The sequence below is a fragment of the Mastigoproctus giganteus genome, chromosome 2 (assembly GCF_048544385.1).
Source record: "Mastigoproctus giganteus isolate SK-2022 chromosome 2, ASM4854438v1, whole genome shotgun sequence".
In the NCBI taxonomy this organism is placed as follows: Eukaryota; Metazoa; Arthropoda; class Arachnida; order Uropygi; family Thelyphonidae; genus Mastigoproctus; species Mastigoproctus giganteus.
This window is the reverse complement of record NC_143576.1, coordinates 144,417,683-144,438,160: the sequence shown is the minus strand read 5'-3', so window position 1 is coordinate 144,438,160 and position 20,478 is coordinate 144,417,683. Positions and strand designations below refer to the sequence as shown.

The 20,478-nt window shown below is 38.4% G+C and overlaps 1 protein-coding gene across 3 annotated transcripts in view; it reads left to right on the top strand.

Moving 5' to 3' along the window:
- nst (phosphoglucomutase 3-like protein nst) overlaps positions 1-20,478 on the top strand; it is a 305,088-nt gene that overhangs the window by 137,693 nt on the left and 146,917 nt on the right. For all 3 annotated transcript variants that reach the window (XR_016546677.1, XM_090368701.1, XM_090368700.1), the window contains exon 3: positions 7,805-7,934. Coding sequence is in view for 2 of the 3 variants with exons in the window: in XM_090368701.1 (XP_090224827.1) it covers positions 7,805-7,934 (130 nt within the window). In the remaining variant the exon portion in view is untranslated. The remainder of the gene's footprint in view (positions 1-7,804; positions 7,935-20,478) is intronic.

Sequence of the window (20,478 nt, the reverse complement as noted above, 5' to 3'; positions counted from 1 at the left end):
TCGTTAGTCTGTTAACTGTCACTTTACTCCACTATGCCGTAATGCATTGTGACATTGGCCCCCTGTGTCACTCAGTCTTTTTACCACTCACTGTATACAGTTGTACTTTAACCTCTTCTTTCATATTTTAATAATTTTTATTTAGTAAACTCATTGAAATGACAGAGAAATGCGAGTGATTTTTATTTAATAAACCCATTAAAATGACCGAGAAACGTAAGCGATTTTTATTTTGAAATAATTCTTTATTTAGTAAACTCATTGAAATGATAGAGAAACATAAGCGAGTGTTGGGATTATCACAAAAAATTGAAATCAATCATCTAAGAAAAGGTGAAAATGCTACAACTATAGCATCGGTTTATGGAATAAGAAGATTGTTGTTGTTATTGTTATTTGGTTTTCAGGAGCATTAGCAACTAAGGCCATATTGCTCCATGATATGTGATGGTATTTCCCTGACCTTTCCGTATTTGGTGGTGACAGGCTCGAACCCCGGTCTAATCAAGAAGCGTGTGCTACACACTGCTGCTCCTTCCCACCTGGCTACGGAGGCGCCACAGGAACAAGAAGAACAACAGTAAATGATATAAAGCACGATGCAGGCAAAATTGAAAAACCACGTGTCAAAATGGAAACCACTGACGGTCATGTTAAAAGTCGCAAAATAACGAAGCTTGCTAGAAATGAACAATTGGATACTGCAATGTTTCACTGGTTTGTTTAAAAACTTGGCCAAGAAATTCCATTGTCGGGACCTATAATAATTGAAAAAGCCATTGAAATCATTAAAAAACTAGGTCCTTTATTCAAGGTTAGCATTGGATGGTTTGATAAATTTAAGTTTTGCCATGGTTAACCCCAAGGGGTCACAGCTGGTGAGTATGGGCTTGGACCCATGGTCCTGAGCTGGATATCATCATTCTCTCTCTCTCACTCAGGGTAACTTAGAAATTTTTTTTTTTTTTTGGCTAGTGCAGCAAAAGGCTTCTTTGCACCATACGGCTAATGACAATAATAATATTCAATGGTTGTTGATCCAGGGTGAGAAGCTAAGTGCAAATACAGCTGCAATTTCGGTTTATTGTAAAAAACTAAAGAAGGAAAGCTGATCAAAGTTTGGTTAAAGACCAAATATACAACTGCGATGAGACTGGCCTTAATTGGAAGGCACTACCTTCAAATACGCTGGCCTTAATGATAAACATATGGCACCAGGATATAAGATGCAAAAAGATTGCATCACTAAAATGGTATATGTTAATGCCAGCAGTAGTCATACATTGCCTTTAGTTGTTATAGGAAACCAAAAAAGTCTAGATCATTTAAAATTATTAATTTAAATGCTTTGCTAGTTAAATATTCCTCACAAAGCAATGTATGGATGAGCCAAGATTTAGCATTAGCATTAGTAGAGGCATTTGATGCAAGAAAGCAAGCTTATGCAGCATCAGCCAAAAAAAAAAAAAATAAAATAAAATAAATAAATAAATAAAAAATAACCACTTCCACTTCACCCCTCTGTTCGTTCGAAATACCTGTCCAGCTGAGCCTTAAACTTATTTAGGCTATCAACTTCCACGACAAAGGATGGAAGTCTATTCCACCAACCAACCACCCGCTGGCTAAAGGTAAATTTCCTCATGTCTATCCTACATCTGTCTTTTCTCAATTTGAATTTATGCCCTCTTAGGTGATTATTCTGAGCAAGAGGAAGAATCCCATCAGCATTGAGCATGCTCAAACCATTCAAGGCTTTATACACCTCTATCAGATCACCTCGCTGGTGCCTAGTCTCTAGACACTGTAATTTGCAAAACTTAAGCCTTTCTTCGTAAGAGCACCCCTTTGTTCCATTCACTAATCTTGTTGCCCTTCTCTGTACTCGTTCCAGCATCTCTACATCCTTCTTGAAATGAGGCCTCCAAACCTGTATACAGTACTCTAGGTGTGGTCTGACCATTGCCTTATACAAGGGAATAATCACCTCCTTATCTCTGCTAGAAACATTCCTATATATCATCGACAATACACGATGAGCTACTCTTGCAGCCCATCTGCACTGCTCAGAACACTTCATATCTGCCTGCACAATCACCCCCAGGTCCCTTTCATTCTCTACCACTGTCAGTGTAGTACCACAGAGTTGATACGTTGCTCTGGGGTTGCTGTTTCCCATATGTAGTACTTTACATTTGTCAATGTTAAACTTCATTTGCCACCTCGAAGCCCATCTGCTCAACCTTTCCAGATCCTGTTGCAGCAGCATAGTGTCAGTAGTGTCCTTGACAACCCTGCCAACCTTCGTATCGTCTGCAAACTTGGACATTAAGCTTGATATACCATCATCAATATCATTTATAAATACAGAGAACAATAATGGACCCAACACTGAGCCCTGAGGGACTCCACTAATAACATTAGTCCACGATGAGCAGTGTCCATTGATTACCACTCTGTCTTCTCCCCCTCAACCACCCCTTTATCCATAGCAGCATTTGCTTCCAATGCCACACTGCTCCAATTTGTGCAGCAGTCTTCCATGTGCAACAGTATCAAAAGCCTTTCTAAGATCCAAGTATATAATATCAAAGTTATTCCCTGCATCCAGTTCTTTTGTGACTGCATCATAGTATCCAATCAAATTGGTCAGGCAAGACTTCCTCTTAACAAAACCATGCTGTGTCCAAGCTATAACTGAAGTCTTGTCTAGATGATCCTGCAGTGCTTCTTTAACCAGTGCCTCCATTAATTTTCCGGGAACAGAAGTTAAACTCACAGGTCTATAATTATTTGTGTCGCTCTTTGATCCTCCTTTGTGAATTGGGGTTACATTTGCACATCTCCAGACTCAGGGGAAGTACTCCCCTGAGTCCAAGGAAGCTCTCATAATTATGGCTAAGGGTTTGCTTACTTCCTTTGCTGCTTCCTTTAATATAACTGGATAGATCCCATCCACCCCAGGTGCCTTTCTTGTATTTATCTTCAACAATTTCTCCTCCACTTTACTCTCAGTTATTACAAGATTCTCTAGCTTACTGCCAGAGTTGAATACACCTTTGGCATTCCCCTCGCTGAATAACTCCTCATGCTTGAATGTCGATGCAAAATATTCATTCAGTTTGTTAGCTACCCGAGCAGGATCATCAACAGTTGACCCATCGATATCAAGTGGACCAATCTGATTCATCCCCTTCCTTCTAGAGTTTACATAAGTAAAGAACTCTTTGCTGTTTTTCTTTGCATCCCTTGCCAAAGATTTCTCGTAATCTGCCTTCGCCTGCCTAACCTCCTTTGTAACTTGGTTACAGATCAACTTGTATCTATCATAGGCTTCTGTGTCACTTGTTAATTTGTATGTATCTCATGCATTTTTCTTCTCTGCCATATATCTCATAAGTTCATCTGACATCCACTTAGGCCTAAAATTTGAACAATATTTCTTAGTTGGTATGTAAAGCCTAGTGTTGCTTCCAAGATAAGTTCTTTGAATGCTTCCCATTTTGAATTTGCTGTTGGTAACATCATCAGTTGGTCCCACTGTATAGAATTTAAATACTGTCTCAGTCCATCGTAGTCGCCTTTACGAAAGCAATAACCCTTCCCTTTACCCCTAATGGTAGTTACCTCTTTGAGTAAATCCCACTTCAGCACACTGTGATTGCTGCCACCTAGTGGTTCATTTACCTGCAGATTCTTAATGCATGAAGAATCAGTACTTATAATCAAATCAAGAGTATTACTTCCTCTAGTTGCCTCCCGAACATGCTGATGTAGAAAACAGTCATCCAATACATCCACAAAACCCTTGCTAGTGTGTGAGTGACCAGCCCCCAAATTCCAGTCAATATCTGGGAAATTAAAATCCCCCATTATAAGACTCTCTGATTTACTGGCCCACTCTATTTCCCTGTACAGTTTCTTATTATACTCATCAGAGTCATTAGGCCTATAGCACACTCCTACTCTCAATTTTAATCTCCCAATGCTTATGTCACACCAAACTGACTCGACACTGCACTGTCCAGCAATGTCGACTGGCTTCACTTCCTTGGACTTTATGTATTTCTTAACTAATAGCATAACCCCTCCTCCCTTCCTACCCTGTCTATCCTTTCTGTAGACACTGTACTCCCGAAATTCCAGTTCTGCATTCCTTATATCTGTGTGACACTACATCTCTGAAATCCCCACAATATCTGCCTTTGATGTTTTGAGCAATACCTCAAATTCATCAAATTTATTTACTAAACTCCTAGCATTGGTGTACACGCAAGTATACATGCACCTATTTCTATTCTTAGCTACCCTAACATAACCCATGTGTTTACTTGTACCGCAATGACTCCCGGCAGTCTCTGAAATATCCTGCATCTTGTTTTTCAGGCTTCTGCTCATTCCAATAGAAGCAGTGCAAGAATCTCTTTCACCTCTTCCAGTGGCTACTGTTAATCTATTCGTCTTTGTCTCCCCCCAATCTAGCAGTTTTCCGACCCACCTAACACTGCCTCGATAGCATCAGCAAACATTCTTGCACCCTTTCTATTTAAGTGTATCCCATCCCTGTAGAAGCAGTCTCTCCTGTTAACAAGTACAGACCAGGCTGAAAAAAATTCTACCCCTTGAGCCTTGCACAATCCTTCCAGGGTCGAATTGATCGACAGGGCTCCCATCATATACTCCCTCCTATCATGTCTGGGCAGAATTGCAGATGCTTTCAAATTCAACCCTAATTCACGGCTTTTTTTCAACAGTGACCTGTACTTGTTAAGTAATTCCGCCGGTCTACTACTCTTAATATCATTAGTGCCAACATGTACTATATCACCTTTTGTGCCCTTAAAAGATGATATCCGCTCTACAACGTCATGAACCTTTGCTCCTGGCAGACATACCCTGGTCCTACGATATATTTTATGATTATTTTCATAAAATATTTGTACCATGTTTAAGATCACATTTGGCATCAAAAGGTTTACCACAATATTCAATGTTACTAATGGACAATGCGCCTACTCATCCCATACACATATGTGATTTAAAAAGCTATAATAGAAAAATATCATGCCACTTTCTGCCAACAAATAAGACATCTCTCATTCAACTGGTAGACCGGGGCCGTGATTGAGAGTATGAAATGTCATTATTGCAAAATGTTCATTCAAAAACTTGTTTCAGCAGAAAATAAATTAGATGTGATAGAGTTTTGGAAAAGCTACACTATAAAAGATTCAATGTCACTGATGCCTGGAATGATGTTCCAGTTCAAGCAATACAAAGAAGCTAGAATAAGTTGTGACCAGAAATATATTCAACTGATACAGAAACCACACCAAAAGAAACTGAAATTTTGCAGTTATGTTCGAATATTCCTGGTTTTAAAAAATATTTCGATGGAGGAAGTAAATGATTGGCTGGACATGGACAAAATGGATGTCAGATGCAAAATTTTAGATGACATTGAAATTGTGCAAAGAGTGGGGACAATTTCGACGATTCTGAAACTGGAGAAGAATAAAAAGTGCTGCTGACAGAACAACAAACATAATTAGTCACTGTGAAGCTGAAACTGTTGTCAAAGTGCATTGAGTGGTTCGAGGTACAAGAAGAAACAGATGCTACGCAAGTGTTACTTTTGCATAAAATTCATAACATTGCCTCCCAAAAGGCTCGAGGGGTAATGAAATAAAAGAAATTGACTGACTTTTTTAGAAATGAAATTTAATTATGTAATATTATTTTCTTTTAAATTTCTTTAATGACATTACTAGACCAATGTAAGTCAAAATATTAAAAATAGGTATGTATGTAGATATCTGTACTATAATTTTTTTGAAGACCCGGAAAAAAATAAAGGTTTTAATTAAATTTCATTAGGTTATGTGTTATGTAATATAATTAACCAGTTAGTTAACCTGGTCTGTTGTGCGTAATGTTTTTAATGTACATATTCTATTATCCATCTATTTGATTATCCATCATGGTCTCGGTCCCACACCCTGACGGACAATCAAAGTTCTACTGTATATATATATTTTTTTTTTTCATGCGGACAGAATTATCTAGCTGTGATAATTATATATATAGGGTTGTTAAAATTAAAGTATCTCTATGTAGAGGGCTCTGGAGCGAGTTCTAAGGCTCGTATTGAAGAGAAATTTGGACAACAGGTACAATAAAGGAATTTGGACAACAGGTACAATAAAGGAATTTGGACAACAGGTACAACAGGTGCGCATGCCATTTATTGGAAAAAAAAAATTACTTACCAAATTTGTCACTGTATGGGGCATAACTATCTTAGTTATGATTATGCAAATAACATAAGTTATTTGCATAATCATAAGTTATTGCCACAGCACCACTACTCAGCTCTACTCTACTGTATAAAAGCAAAGCAGTCTCTTCAAAATCATACAGTAGATGTTTGCCTGTTGTTGACATTGCTGCACTACAGCAGCAATGCCAACAACATTGCAGGAAAAGGCACTATTAGTGAAGCTGTACTATCAGAACAGCAACAATGCAGCTGTGGCTATCTGAGAATTCCAGCGTCAGAAGCGCATAAGGCATGGACTTATGACTGTTTGTGCTGTCCGCAAAATGATTACGAAATTTGAAGCGACAGGACATCTTGGTGTACAACCAAGTAGAGATCGAAAATGAGTGGACTCCTCTCGTGTTGAAAATGTGGCTATGGCTGTTGCGGATTTATCAAGTCAATCTCCATGTGGTAGCGCAAGTGTGCCAGCTGTTTCTCGTGAAGTGGACATGCCATATTCCAATGAAGGCTAGTAATGCATCAGGTGTTGCAGTACTATCCTTACAAGATGCACATGCTACAGCAGCTAAAGCATGGTGATGCAGATATTCATTTCACATACACACTTCAGTTTCTGGTGTGAATGACAGTGGATATCACTTGGCCATGGAACATTCTTTGGAGTGATGAAGCCCACTTCTGCTTAAATGGACAAGTGAATATGCACAACTGTCACATTTGGGCAACATAAAACCCTTGAGTTATTCAAGAGGTTCCATTGCATTCTCCAAAAGTGACAGTGTGGTGTGGATTTATGGCCACATTCATGATTAGGCCATATTTTTTTGAACAGTAACACCGAATGGACCATGAACCTGTTCCGTCACTGGACAGCGATATTATGAAACGTTGGCAAATTTCACAATACCAGAGCTGCAACAACCTGGGTGCTTTCAGGATACCATATTCATGCAAGATGGTGCGCCACCCCACATCCACCGTTTTATCCACAGATTGCTAAGGCAGCACTTTACAGATGAATGGGTCATCAGCCACTGTTTCCAGACACCTTGGCCACCCCGATCACCGGACCTCACCCCATGTGACTTCTGGCTGTGGAGTTTTTTGAAGAACCAGGTGTATCAGGAAGGATGTCAAACTCTGGCAGATCTGAAGGACAGCATTAGACGTCATGTGCTGGCTATTCCAGTTGACATGTTATGTTCTGCTGTAGAAAATGCTGTTCTTCGAATGGAAACTGTTGTTGACCAAAATGGAAGACACATTGAATAACTGTAGCACTGTTCAAGTGATTTGTATTGCCACAGCGCCATATAGTGACAAATTTTGTAACTATATATATTTTTTTTTTTTCCAATAAATAGCGAGCACATTCTTTATTGTACCTGTTGTCCAAATTTCTCTTCAGTACAAGCCTTAGAACTCACTCCAGAGCCCTCTACATAGGGATACTTTAATTTTAACAACAGTGTACTTAAATCTAGGAATAAAACTTTTGTTAAATAATAGTCATTTTTTTAGCCACAATTGGAGTGATGATTACAGCCTCTCATAATCCAGAAGAGGACAATGGAATCAAACTTGTAGACCCAAAAGGAGAAATGCTCGAAGTCACATGGGAATTTTTAGCAACGGAATTAGCTAATGTACAGTGAGTATAAAGTAAAGAGCAAAAGGTGTCTGGTACTTATGTTTTCAGTTAACAGTAACATAAGGTGAATGGGATAACATTCTGTAGAACTAAAATTAAGATGAGAGTGACTAATGTAATTTCTTTGTACAGTGGTATTGAGTTCTTACATGGAGAGGGTTGGATGGGGAGAGACAGCAGTTCAGTTCAGAAATATCAGTTTAATTATAGTTTCAAATACTCTTGAAATAATTGAATGCCAAGAGAATTGATTACAAGTAAACTGGTAGTATGTCTTCCTTTAGTATTAGTAATGGCCGCATGGTGCAAGAAAGCCTATGGCTTATGCTACTCCAGCCAAAAAAAAAAAAAAAAAAAAAAGATCTGAACAAAACAATGATAAAAATAAAATAATAAATAATAATAATTTATAAAAAAAAAAGGAAATTAAACCTATCATCCTTTGCGCTTCCCTTACCCGAAAGTACTATCCAGATGACCTTTGAATTTCCCCAAACTGTCGGCCTCTACCACCTATGAAGGCAATTTATTCCAGTAATTTATAACTTGCTGGCTAAAAAAAACTTTCTGCAGTCCAGTCTAAACATTTCCCCCCGTTACTTGAATTTATGTCCCCTAGTTCTAGCATCATTTATAATCTTGAAAATTTCGTCCTCATTCATTTTACTGATGCCTCTCAGAGCCTTAAACACCTCAATGAAATCTCCTTTAAGGTGTCTAGTTTCCAAACTCTGCAACCCACATATTCGAAGTCTTTCTTCATAAGGATGCCCTTTTGCCGATCTCACCAGGCGAGTTACCCGTCTTTGCACCCTTTCAAGAAGCTCGATGTCTTTCTTTAGGTGTGGTCTCCATACTTGAACACAGTATTCCAAGTGTGGTCTAACATAAGCCTTATATAATGGGATTATCACGTCCCTATCTCTACTTGCAAATGTTCGATAGATCATCAATAGGACACCATGGGCCTTCCTTGCAACCTGTTTACGATGCTCAGAGAATTTTATGTCTGACCGTATCGTAACACCAAAGTCCCTTTCCTCCAGTACTGGGTTTAGTTGAACTCCACCAAGTGAATAAGTTATTTTGGGATTACTGTTTCCGAGGTGTAATACCTTACACTTTGTTGGATTAAAGCATAGCTGCCATTTTTCTGACCATTCCTGAAGTCTATCTTGGTCTCTCTGAAGAAGCTCAGCTTGACAGTGATCATTAACTACTCTACCAATTTTAACATAATCTGCAAATTTAGACATCTTGCCCTCTATCCCTTCATCAATGTTGTTTATGAAAATTAAAAACAACAGTGGTCCTAATACTGATCCTTGGGGAACCCCACTTCTTACATCAACCCAATCTGAGGAATAGCCATTTATCACAACCTCTGCCTCCTGCCCTGAAGCCATCCTTCTATCCATCTAAGCATTTTCATCTAAGGATTCCAGCTTATGAAGCAACCGCTCATGTGGGACTGAGTCAAAAGCTTTGCTGAAATCTAAATAAACAGTGTCGAAATTATTTCCTAAATCCATCTCATGAGTGACCCTTTCAAAATAGCGAACCAGATTTGTTAAACATGATTTTCCCTTTACAAAACCGTGCTGAGTATCCTTGAGAATTTCAATTCGATCCAAATGATCCTGAATTCCACCCTTGATCATTGCCTCCATGATTTTCCCTACTACCGAAGTCAGACTGACAGGTCGATAATTTCCAACTTCACTTTTAGAGCCACCCTTATGTATGGGATACAGTTGCACTTTTCCAATCCAAGGGAATCTCCCCAGAGTCTAGTGATGCTCGCATAATTAGCCTCAGTAGTTCAATGCACTCGCTTGCCACCTCCCTTAAGATTATAGGGTATATTCCCTGAATTCCTTTGCCTTACTGGTCTGTAGGCTCGAAAATTTTTTCATTAAATAATCTTGTGAAATTTCAATATCATTAATTAAATATTTTTTAACTTCGCTCCCACAATTTCCCATTGCCACAAAAGGTTTTTCATTTGTAAATATCGATGCAAAATAACTGTTGAGTTCATCTGCAACGGCAGCTGGTGTATTTAATACTATCCACTTTCCCTTACTTAAAGGTCCGATCTGGTTTGTCCTGCTCTTCTTGGCATTTATATATGTGAAGAATTCCTTATCCCTCCTCTTTGCTCTGTTTGCTAGTGATTTCTCATAAACTGCCTTTGCTTGTCAAACCTTTTCTGTGGCTCTATTACACATCACCTTGTAGCTGTTATAGGCTTCAGTACTTTTTATTGCTCTGTAACCTTTCCATGCCACCTTTTTCTGCTCAAGTAATGTGGCAACTTCACTATTCATCCAACTTGGAACCCTCCTTGTGGAGTATTTTTTTTTTTTTTTTTTTTTTTTTTTAATGGTGTATACGCATTCAAGGCATCTGTGATTAATGTTTTAAAAGCGTACCACAGTTCAAATGTATTCATTTTCTGCACGATATCTACCCAGTTAATAGAGGCCATGTAGTACCTTAAATCATCGTAATTTCCTTTTCTGAAATGAAAACCCATTCCTTTGCCTTTTCACTTCTGCTACCTCTGTCGTCATCATCCATCGTAGAACTCCGTGATCACTTCCTGCTACTGGTTCATCCACTGTCAGCCCTGTTATGTCATCTGATTCATGTGTGATGATGAGGTCTAGGATATTCTTTTCTCTAGTACTTTCCCTGACATGTTGATACAAATAACTGTCATCTAGTTGATTTAAAAATTTTGTTCCCCATGTTGAGTTTCCTTCCCATTTACTCCAATCAATTAGAGGCAAATTGAAATCACCCATAATAAGGCATTGACGCTTACTTGCCCATTCCATTTGCATGTAGAGGCTTTTGTCATAATCTTCACAATCACCTGGTCTGTAGATTACTCCTACTCGCATTATACCTTTGTTTCCAACTATCTCACACCATACAGTCTCTATACTAGCATGTGAAATGTCTGAATCCGGGAAAGCTATCGTCACACTCAGGCTGCTTCTGATAAGAAGCATTACCCCACCACCCCTTCTATCTACCCTATCCTTCCTAAATACATTATACAAGCCATACTTAAACTCATCATCTCCAATTTCCGGGTGGCACCATGTCTCTGTAAGCAGTTTAAAAATAAAATCATCATCATACTGAGAAGCATCACTTCCCCCCATCATTACACGAAACCCAGAGGTGCCTCCGTAGCCAGGTGGGCAGGAACAGCAGTGTGTAGCATATGCTCTTGATTAGACCAGGGTTTGAGCCTGTGACGACCAGATATAGAGGATGCAGAAAGGTCAGGGAATGACCACTGCATATACCCAGAGCAATATGGCCTTAGGTTGTTAATGCTCCTAAAAACCAAATAACAATAACAACATGAAACCCACATTATCAAAAAATTAGTCTTCTTCCAAATTAGAGATGGTTTCTCTAATTTGTAAGAAACCTTCAAGTTATACAGTTAATATTTGGAAATCATTCCTTCAATAAGTCTTCCAAAAAAAAGCCTAATGGGCTTTTTTAATTTTACAGCTGTACTTCTTCATATTGATGTTTTATAAGCATTTTTAATTAAAATATGAATATGTTTACATAAAAAATCATTTAATAGCATTGTATACATACACTATATATTAAATACAGTAATACCTATTCATACAGAAATAAGAATTGCATTTTCAGAAAGAATAGTTAGAACATAATAATAAGAAATATTTTATGAACTTTTTTTTTTTAAAGGTAATGCATCTGTATAAATCTTCATATCTAAATTTTCATAGAGAAGATTTAAAAATAAAAAGAAGAAAACTAAGAAAGCCAGAAAAAACATCAAAATTGCTACTTATCCTGAAATTCACCCTAGTAAAGTGTGTTGTGTTGATAAGACCCAACAGAAAGATAAGTGCTCTGCTTGCCATTGTTTTTTAAATTACTTGTGTTACTTTCACTTGATTTTATGTGTGGTTGTTGCTAGTTTTAAATTTTACACATTTGACTGGTGTGCACTTTAGAAGAGGTAGCAATTTTTAATGGTTTTTCAGCTTCCCTAGTTTTCTTATTTTTATTTTTTTATTTTAAAGTTTTCCGTATGAAATTTAAATATGCAGATTGATAGAGGGGAGTTATCTTTACAAAGAAATTCCTAAACATAATTCTTATTAGTATTTGGATAACTAGAAGCCCTCAAGACTATAATTTTCAGTATATACATGATTAATGTATATACTGAAAATATTTCAGTAAATACTCATAGTTAATGTAAATATTACAATATAAATTAAGAAGAAACACAAAGGATAAGAACACAGTGTGAGAACCTAACACAGAAACTTGCCTGATGCCTGAATTTGGAACAGATGTTGGTTATCGTTGATATGTCTGGTTTATCATGTGATAACCAGATAAATCTTCCTTATGTTGAGCAGTTTTCTTCAATTATAACATGTAGTTCTGTACAAATGCAGTTCTAAACTTTTTTTTTTTTTTTTTTTATTACAACAGTATAATTTGTGCAAGTTATAAAAATTCTAAAATTGTTCTTGTAGTCTATTGATTACACATTTTTATTAACTTGAACAAGATGATAATAGGCATCAAAAAAATCAGTTTTTGTGCCTAAAAAATTCTACTTCTCTATTATTTTTCAAACAAAAAAAAAACAATTTATTTATTTATTACACTAATAACAATAGAACAAACACAGCATTACAAAAAACGTTGAAGAAAATGTTGCATAAATACATAGTCAAATACGTATAAAAATAGCATTAGCATTAGTAAAGGCATATGATGCAAGAAAGCAAACTTATACAGCATCAGCCAAAAAAAAAAAAAAAAAAAAATACATACAGGGTATCAATCACCCTGTGTGTATATATATATATATATATACATACATACATACATATACAGGGTGATTCACTACCAGTGCGACAAACTTGCAGGAGGTGTAGGGGGCACAAAGACGAATTGGAATCACATAGCATTGCAGGGTCCGAAATGCCTTCGTCATGTGGCAGAGGACATTGAACGGGAGGTCGCGTGAACAGCAATCCTGCTGCAAGTCAGCATTTGCGAACCGGTTCCCGAGGCAGTAGGATGGACGAGTATTCAAACGTTGAACTGGCCACCATGCACCTCGCATACGGAGCTGCGGAATGTAATGGGTGCACTGCTCTGCGCTTGTACCAGGAACGTTTCCCGCACAGGCGTGCTCCTCATCATACGATTTTTGCACGTGTGCACAGAAGGTTATGTGAGACTGGTTGTTTCATGAGAGGTACCATGAATCGAGAGCAAACGACGAGGACGCCAGACAATGAGGAGAATGTCCTACGTTTTGCAGAAGGCAATCCGAGTATGAGTATTCGAGCGATAGGCCAACGATTGGGTATTTCCCAATCCACTGTATGGAGGATACTGTCAACAAACCAAATGAGTTCATACCATCTGTAACGCGTCTAATCATTGGAGCCTGCAGATTATCCACCCCGGAGGACTTTTGCTACTTGGTTTCTTCAACAGAAACGGTTCGCAAATGCTGACTTCCAGCGGGATCGCTGACGTGACCTCCCGTTCAACGTCCTCTACCGCATGACGAAGACATTTCGGACCCTGCAATACTATGTGATTCCGATTCGTCTTTGTGCCCCCTACACCTTCTGCAAGTTTGTCGCACTGGTAGTGAATCACCCTGTATATATATATCTTCTCATTTCACCCATTCACTCGCTCCAAATGTTTATCTACTTCTGCCTTGAATCTGTTTAAACTATCAACTTCTACAACGACAGATGGAAGTTTGTTCCAGCAATCAACCACCTGCTGGCTAAAGGCAAACTTCCGCACATCAATCCTACAACTGTCTTTCCTCAATTTGAATTTATGCCCTCTCAGGCGATTATTCTGAGCAAGAGGAAGAATCCCATCAGCATTGAGCATTCTCAAACCATTCAAGGCCTTGCAGATGCCTATTCTCCAGACAATATAATTTGCAAAACTTAAGCCTTTCTTCGTAAAAGCAACCCTTTGTTCCATTCACTAATCTTGTTGCCATTCTCTGTACTTGTTCCAGCAGCTCTTTCAGGAGCTCACATTCTTAAAATGAGGCCTTAAAATGAGGAAAAGAAGAAAAGAAGTCTCGCAGGTCATCCCATTTTGCATTCTTATAATGCCAAACAACATGAGGTTGGGAATAGCCATGAGATAAAGGTTCCATTGGAGAAGAGACAATCACCAAGTTGTGATCTGAAGTGCCTAAAGGACCTCTCACTTCGACCGTGTACTTAGAAGGGTTGTTTGTGAGAAAAAGATCAAGCGTATTGGTTGTATGATTCGGATTGTCCGGTATTCTTGTAGGTAAATGAACAATCTGTGCTAGGTCATTAGTAGCGTATTGGCTGTATGATTCGGATTGTCCGGTATTCTTGTAGGTAAATGAACAATCTGTGCTAGGTCATTAGTAATTGCAAAAGCCTCAGCATCTCGACCTGCTGGGTCGGTGTGACTAGAAAACGGAAGCCAGCTGGAGTTGTGAACATTAAAATCACCAAGGAAAATTACCTCACTGTTAGGAAAGTTGGACTGGAGAAAGTCAAGTTGCAAAGAGAGGAAGTCAAAAAGCTCCAAGTGATATTAGTGGAGTTGGGAGAACGGTAGACACAACAGATGAATTTGACACAATGAGGTGGAAAGATTTTAAGCCAGAGGAGATCAAAGAGAGGAGATTCCAAATTGCCAAGCCTCTGACAGGGAATATCAGAATGGACATATGCACAAGTACCACCTTTGAGGCGAAAGGAATCATACAGCGAATAATTTGGACATCTGAGATGAGCAGTAGTTGAATCAACCGATAACTGAGATTCTGTCAGAAAAAGTACATGGGGTTTGGCAGACTGCAAGTGGAAATGGACATCGTTGAGATTAGAATCGAGACCATGTATACAGTAAACCCCCGCTATTCGTGGTTTCGCGTATTCGCAATCACGGATTTAATATAAAATGAAACCTAAAAAAATGTGAATTTTAAAGCGCCGTGAATATTTTCCGCCATAAAAAAACATGGGCGTGGCTAAAATGATCTTTCCCGGTCAAAACAGTGCTCAGTGGGTGGGGGGTGAGAGGTGACAAAATCGCGAGCTTGGATGTTTCTCGCTAATCCTTGTTCAGTATATGTTATGCGCTTGTCATGGAAGGTTTCGTCGTTTGCTTTTAATTTATATGCTTATAAATTGAATAAATTTATCAATTTATAAATTGATATGCTTAAAAAATGATAAATCTACTGTTTTGCAGTGTAAAAAAGACTCTTTCGAGTGTGTTAACGGAAGAAAGTGACTTTATTGTGGACAAGTTCTTTCTAACCCCTACAAAAATATGGCTACGAATAACAAGAGAAATGTGGAAATATCAAAGAAGGTGATGACATTAGCGAATAAAATTGAGTTATTAGACAAAATTTCTAATGGCGAAAGTGTCTCCTCAGTGGCAAAACATTATAAAATCAATGAGTCAACGGTACGATCAATCAAAAAATCAGAAGAAAAAATCCGCCGTAGTGTCCGTGAAAACGTGCTAATTGCTTCAAAAATTTGCTCTGTAACTTGTGATGTTAAATTATAAAAAATGGAAAAAGCTTTAAATCTGTGGATAGAAGACCGAACGCAAAATAAAATTCTGTTAAGTTCACTCATCATTCGCGAAAAGGCAAAACTCCTTTATCAACACTTTAGCGAAACTGGTGATAGCACTGGCAGGATAATTTTTTAGCTAGCAAATGCGCTGGTTTGAAAGATTTGTTTGAAATTTCTAATAAATATTACATTTAATATTAAATTGTTTCTTATTTTCATTTCGATGCCATATGCTTGCATTTCACTGTGTACTGTCTATGTACATAGTCATATTATGAAGGTACATATAATACATACATAGACAAAATATTAGACTAGTTTTCCTTATATATTTCATACTTTGGAACGGAACCCCTTTATTACTATGGGAGCAATAACTCGGTATTCATGTTTTCGGTATTCGCGACATTTCTCAGGAACGTAACCCCCGCAAATAGCGGGGGTTTACTGTATTTGTGAAATGAATTAGGAAGTGCTTGGGAGGTTTAGATCTTTTCGCAGATAAGCTTGTTCTATTAGTTTCACAATTCATGGTGTATTCAATAGTAAGAAAAAGTGGGTGGGACATGCTGTATGAAGTAATGAAATTTTTGGATGTGCGTACACGTGGTAAGAATATACCCAGATCCTTGACATAACGTGGCCTTGACAGTGCTCCCTGCATACACAGTACTCGGACTCCCTCCAGTCACTATCTGGCAGAGTAGAGGTAGCAAGATTATACACTAGCTTATCCAGAAGCCTCCTCGAGAGTTACCAATAGGTTCGGTCCAGTGTACTAACTAGCGGCTGGCCTGCGAACACCGTTTTAGAGCTGTACCCTCGAAATGTAAGGAATATTGTATCTCACCACGACATTCATCATAACCTCAAAAGTTATCAATCATACTGCATGATGGAAGAGATAGGGAAAGGTTGACAATGTCAAATGGCTTAAAAAATGTCAAATGTCTCATTTACTGTAGTTGTATTGGCTAGAGACACACTGTTGTCATTTGCTGTATTCACAAGATAACAGGTGATATTGTAGGCTGACTCACATTTTCAGGAGCTCACATTTTTCTGTTCACACAAATTTCTTGAGGCGGGATAGTGAGCGCAGTGGAACACATTTCTGGAAGTCACTATCATAAAACAGTAAAAACAATTTGCAGTTCCCTGTTTATTGGGCTTTTCAGTTAGTGCAGTCTAATTATTAACCCCAGGGGCTCACATCTGGTGAGTATGGGCTTGGCACACCCAGGGTCCTGAGCTGGATATCATCATTTTTCTCTTTTTTGGTGATTCCTCTCCCTCGCTCTTTTTTTTTTTTGGCTGGTGCAGCATGAGCCTCAGACTTTCTTGCACCATATGGCTATTAATAATAAACAGTAGTAAACTTGATCTTACTGCATTTGTGATAATACCGATAGCTGAAATTGTGTGAGTTTTTGTTATTTTGGTGAAATATGCTTCCCCTTCCAAGAAATCTCCAATCATATAAAAACAAATAAATTTTCAGAATCTTCTCTTCATTCCTATTTTTAAAGCTTGGTAAACCTGTTTCACTTATGCAATTTGTGCATCCCGTGTTCATCGTTATTGATTGCTTATCTTTTTTACTGTTTTAAATTTTACAATCCAAAAAAAAAGAAAAAAAGAAAACGAAAATGTCAGTGAACAGAAATATCAATCAAGCAAACTTCATATCTTGTCAAGGTAAAATTCTTTGTTTACTGTAATATTTATTTATTTATTAGAAATTTAAGATGTTTAAACCTGTGTTGGCAATTTTATTGGGTAAAACATTCAAATGCAAACTTATCTTGCATTTGAATGTTTTACCTACCAGACTGAACTTTTTTTTTTTTTTTTTTTTTTTTGAGCTCTGCCCCTATCCTTATTTTTCCCATAAGCCCTATTGTTTTTAATGCATGAAATACCATAACACGAAGATTTTTAGAAACACATGTATTACATTATAGCAGAACTGATTGTATTTATCAATATTATTGAAGAAGTATATCAGGCTTAATGTCCAAGTTTGCAGATGATACAAAGGTTGGCATTGTGGTTAATGACAGTATGCTACTGTGGCAGGATCTAGAAAAGTTGGGCAGGTGGGCTGAGAGGTAGCAAGCGAAGTTTAAATTGACAAACGGAAAGTACTGCATATGGGTAGCAGTAACCCCAGAGTAACATACCAACTGTGCAGTACTATGCTCAGGGCAGTGGAGAGAATGAAAAAGACCTGGGGGTAATTGTGGAGTGAGATAATTTTTTTTTTTTTTTATGTGAACCCCAAACACGAGAGGTATTAGAACCTATAGTACTTAGAACCGTGCTTGGGTTGGAGGTTGAGAAGACGAAAGAAGATATTTGTTGACATTGGACTTGAACTTCTGTAGATTGTAATTTTCAGAAATACGTATGAAGGAAGGTTGTTCCAGAAAACGGCAGTTGAATGAATAAATGAGGAAGATGAAAAGTTGGTTCTGTGGGTTTGAAGTTGGACAGTAAATGGATGTTGGCTGGTGGCGGCACGTGTTCGGACTGTTTTGAAAGAGAGAGCAGGAATTATAGAAGCCAATTCAGAAGAACAGTGCCCATGGAAGTATCTGTAAAAGAGGCATGCAGCAGAAACAGTGCGTCTATGAGAAAGCGAGTGGAGAGACTCTGTTAGAGATGAGTCATTAATTAACCTAACTGCTCTCTTCTGAATGGAATCAAGAAGCCTGAGAGAGGTTTTGGGGGCACCACCCCAAATGTGGGAACAATATTCCATGGCAGGGTGGATTTGCGATTTATAGAGAGTGAGCAGCTGTTTGGAAGAAAAGTAACGCCGAGAGCGAAAGAGAAAACAAAGTTTTTTAGATGCAGAGGAAGCAATATTTGTAATGTGCTTGTGCCAAGAGAGATTAGAAGTCAGGGTAATCCCCAAAAGAGATATATCCTTTTGCCTAGAAATTGGAGTGTCACTAAAGATAAGCATAGGAGCAGAAGAATCCTTTTTGCGAGATATAAGACAAGACTGAGTTTTAGAAGGGTTGAAGTCAACTAAGTTGTCTTTGCCCCACTGGAGAATTACCTGAAGATCAGCATTTAAGGAATTGGTAGCGGATTTTCGAGAAATTGAAGCTGATTGAGCAGGACAAGATTTCTCAAAATGGAAAGTTGAATGCAATGGGCTATCATCGGCAAAACTATGGATAGGATTTCCAGTCAATGGAAGAAGGTCATTGATATACAAGAGGAAAAGAGTGGGGGGGAAAGAACTGAACCTTGGGTGGGGGACACCGGCATTAGTGGAGAAGTTAGAAGACAGAGAGCCATCTACCATCACCCTCAGTAAGCGATCAGAGAGAAAACTGGATAACCAATTACTAAAAACAGTTGGCAAACCATAAGATGGAAGCTTGTTTAGAAGACCTTTATGCCAAACACGATCAAAAGCCTTTGAGATGTCAAGAGCAACTACTTGTGTTTCACCGAACCTTTCCATTGAAGTAGTCCATAAATGGATAACATAAGCCAGGATATCACCAGTGGATCGACACTGACGGAATCCATACTGGTGATCGTTGATCAGACGGAAGGTTTCTAGGTAGTTTAAGAGTTGGCGGTTAATTGATTTCTCCATTACTTTAGAAAGAGTAGAAGTAATTGCAATGGGACGATAATTGGATGGGAGGGATTTGTCACCCTTTTTAGGAACTGGCTGGATATGAGCAAATTTCCAAGCAGAAGGAAAACACCTTTGGAATAAGAAAGTGAAAAAAGGCGGCAAAGAATAGGAGTAAGTTCAGGAGCACAGATTTTGAGAACAAGTGGAGAAATACCATCAGGACCTGGAGCTTTTTAGCATCAAGATTCATCAAAATCCTTCTGATATCCTTTTGACGGAAGACCACAGGAGGCATTGAATGGACCATGTTGGGAATGGTGGGAGGTGTTTTACCAAGTTCATTAATACATGAGCTGGAAGCAAAATGGGATGCTAGCAGGTCAGCTTTATCCTTGGCTGAAGTGACAACAGAACCATCTGGTTTGGACAGAGGTGGAAGCAGAGATGGGAAAAAGTTGCGGCCAATAGCTTTGGCGAGAGACCAGAATGCTCGGCTACCATTAGGGCAAGAAGCAAGTTTTCTACTCTTAGCCTGTTCAAACTCTAGTTTGGACTGATTAATAACTGCTTTACAATTGTTGCGAGCTTTGGTGTAGGCAGAAAATGAAACAAGAATTAGAAACAAGCCAATTACGATATGCAACATTCTTCTCTTGAACAGCCTTAGCACATTTATTGGAAAACCAAGGTTTAGATAAAGGACGAGATTTTAAAATGGAGTGTGGGATAAAGGATTCGATTCCTGCAAGAATAATTTCACTGACACGATCTGAGCAAACGTTGACATCAGGAGTTTTGAAACAGTAATCCGACCAAGGAAAAGAAGAAAAGAAGTCTCGCAGGTCATCCCATTTTGCATTCTTGTAATGCCAAACAACACGAGGTTGGGGATAGCCACGAGATAAAGGTTCCATTGGAGAAGAGACAATCACCAAGTTGTGATCTGAAGTGCCTACAGGACCTCTCACTTCGACCATGTACTTAGAAGGGTTGTTTGTGAGAAAAAGATCAAGCGTATTGGCTGTATGATTCGGATTGTCCGGTATTCTTGTAGGTAAATGAACAATCTGTGCTAGGTCATTAGTAATTGCAAAAGCCTCAGCATCTCGACCTGCTGGGTCGGTGTGACTAGAAAACGGAAGCCAGCTGGAGTTGTGAACATTAAAATCACCAAGGAAAATTACCTCACTGTTAGGAAAGTTGGACTGAAGAAAGTCAAGTTGCAACGAGAGGAAGTCAAAGAGCTCGAAGTGATTAGTGGAGTTGAGAGAATGGTAGAGACAACAGATGAATTTGACAC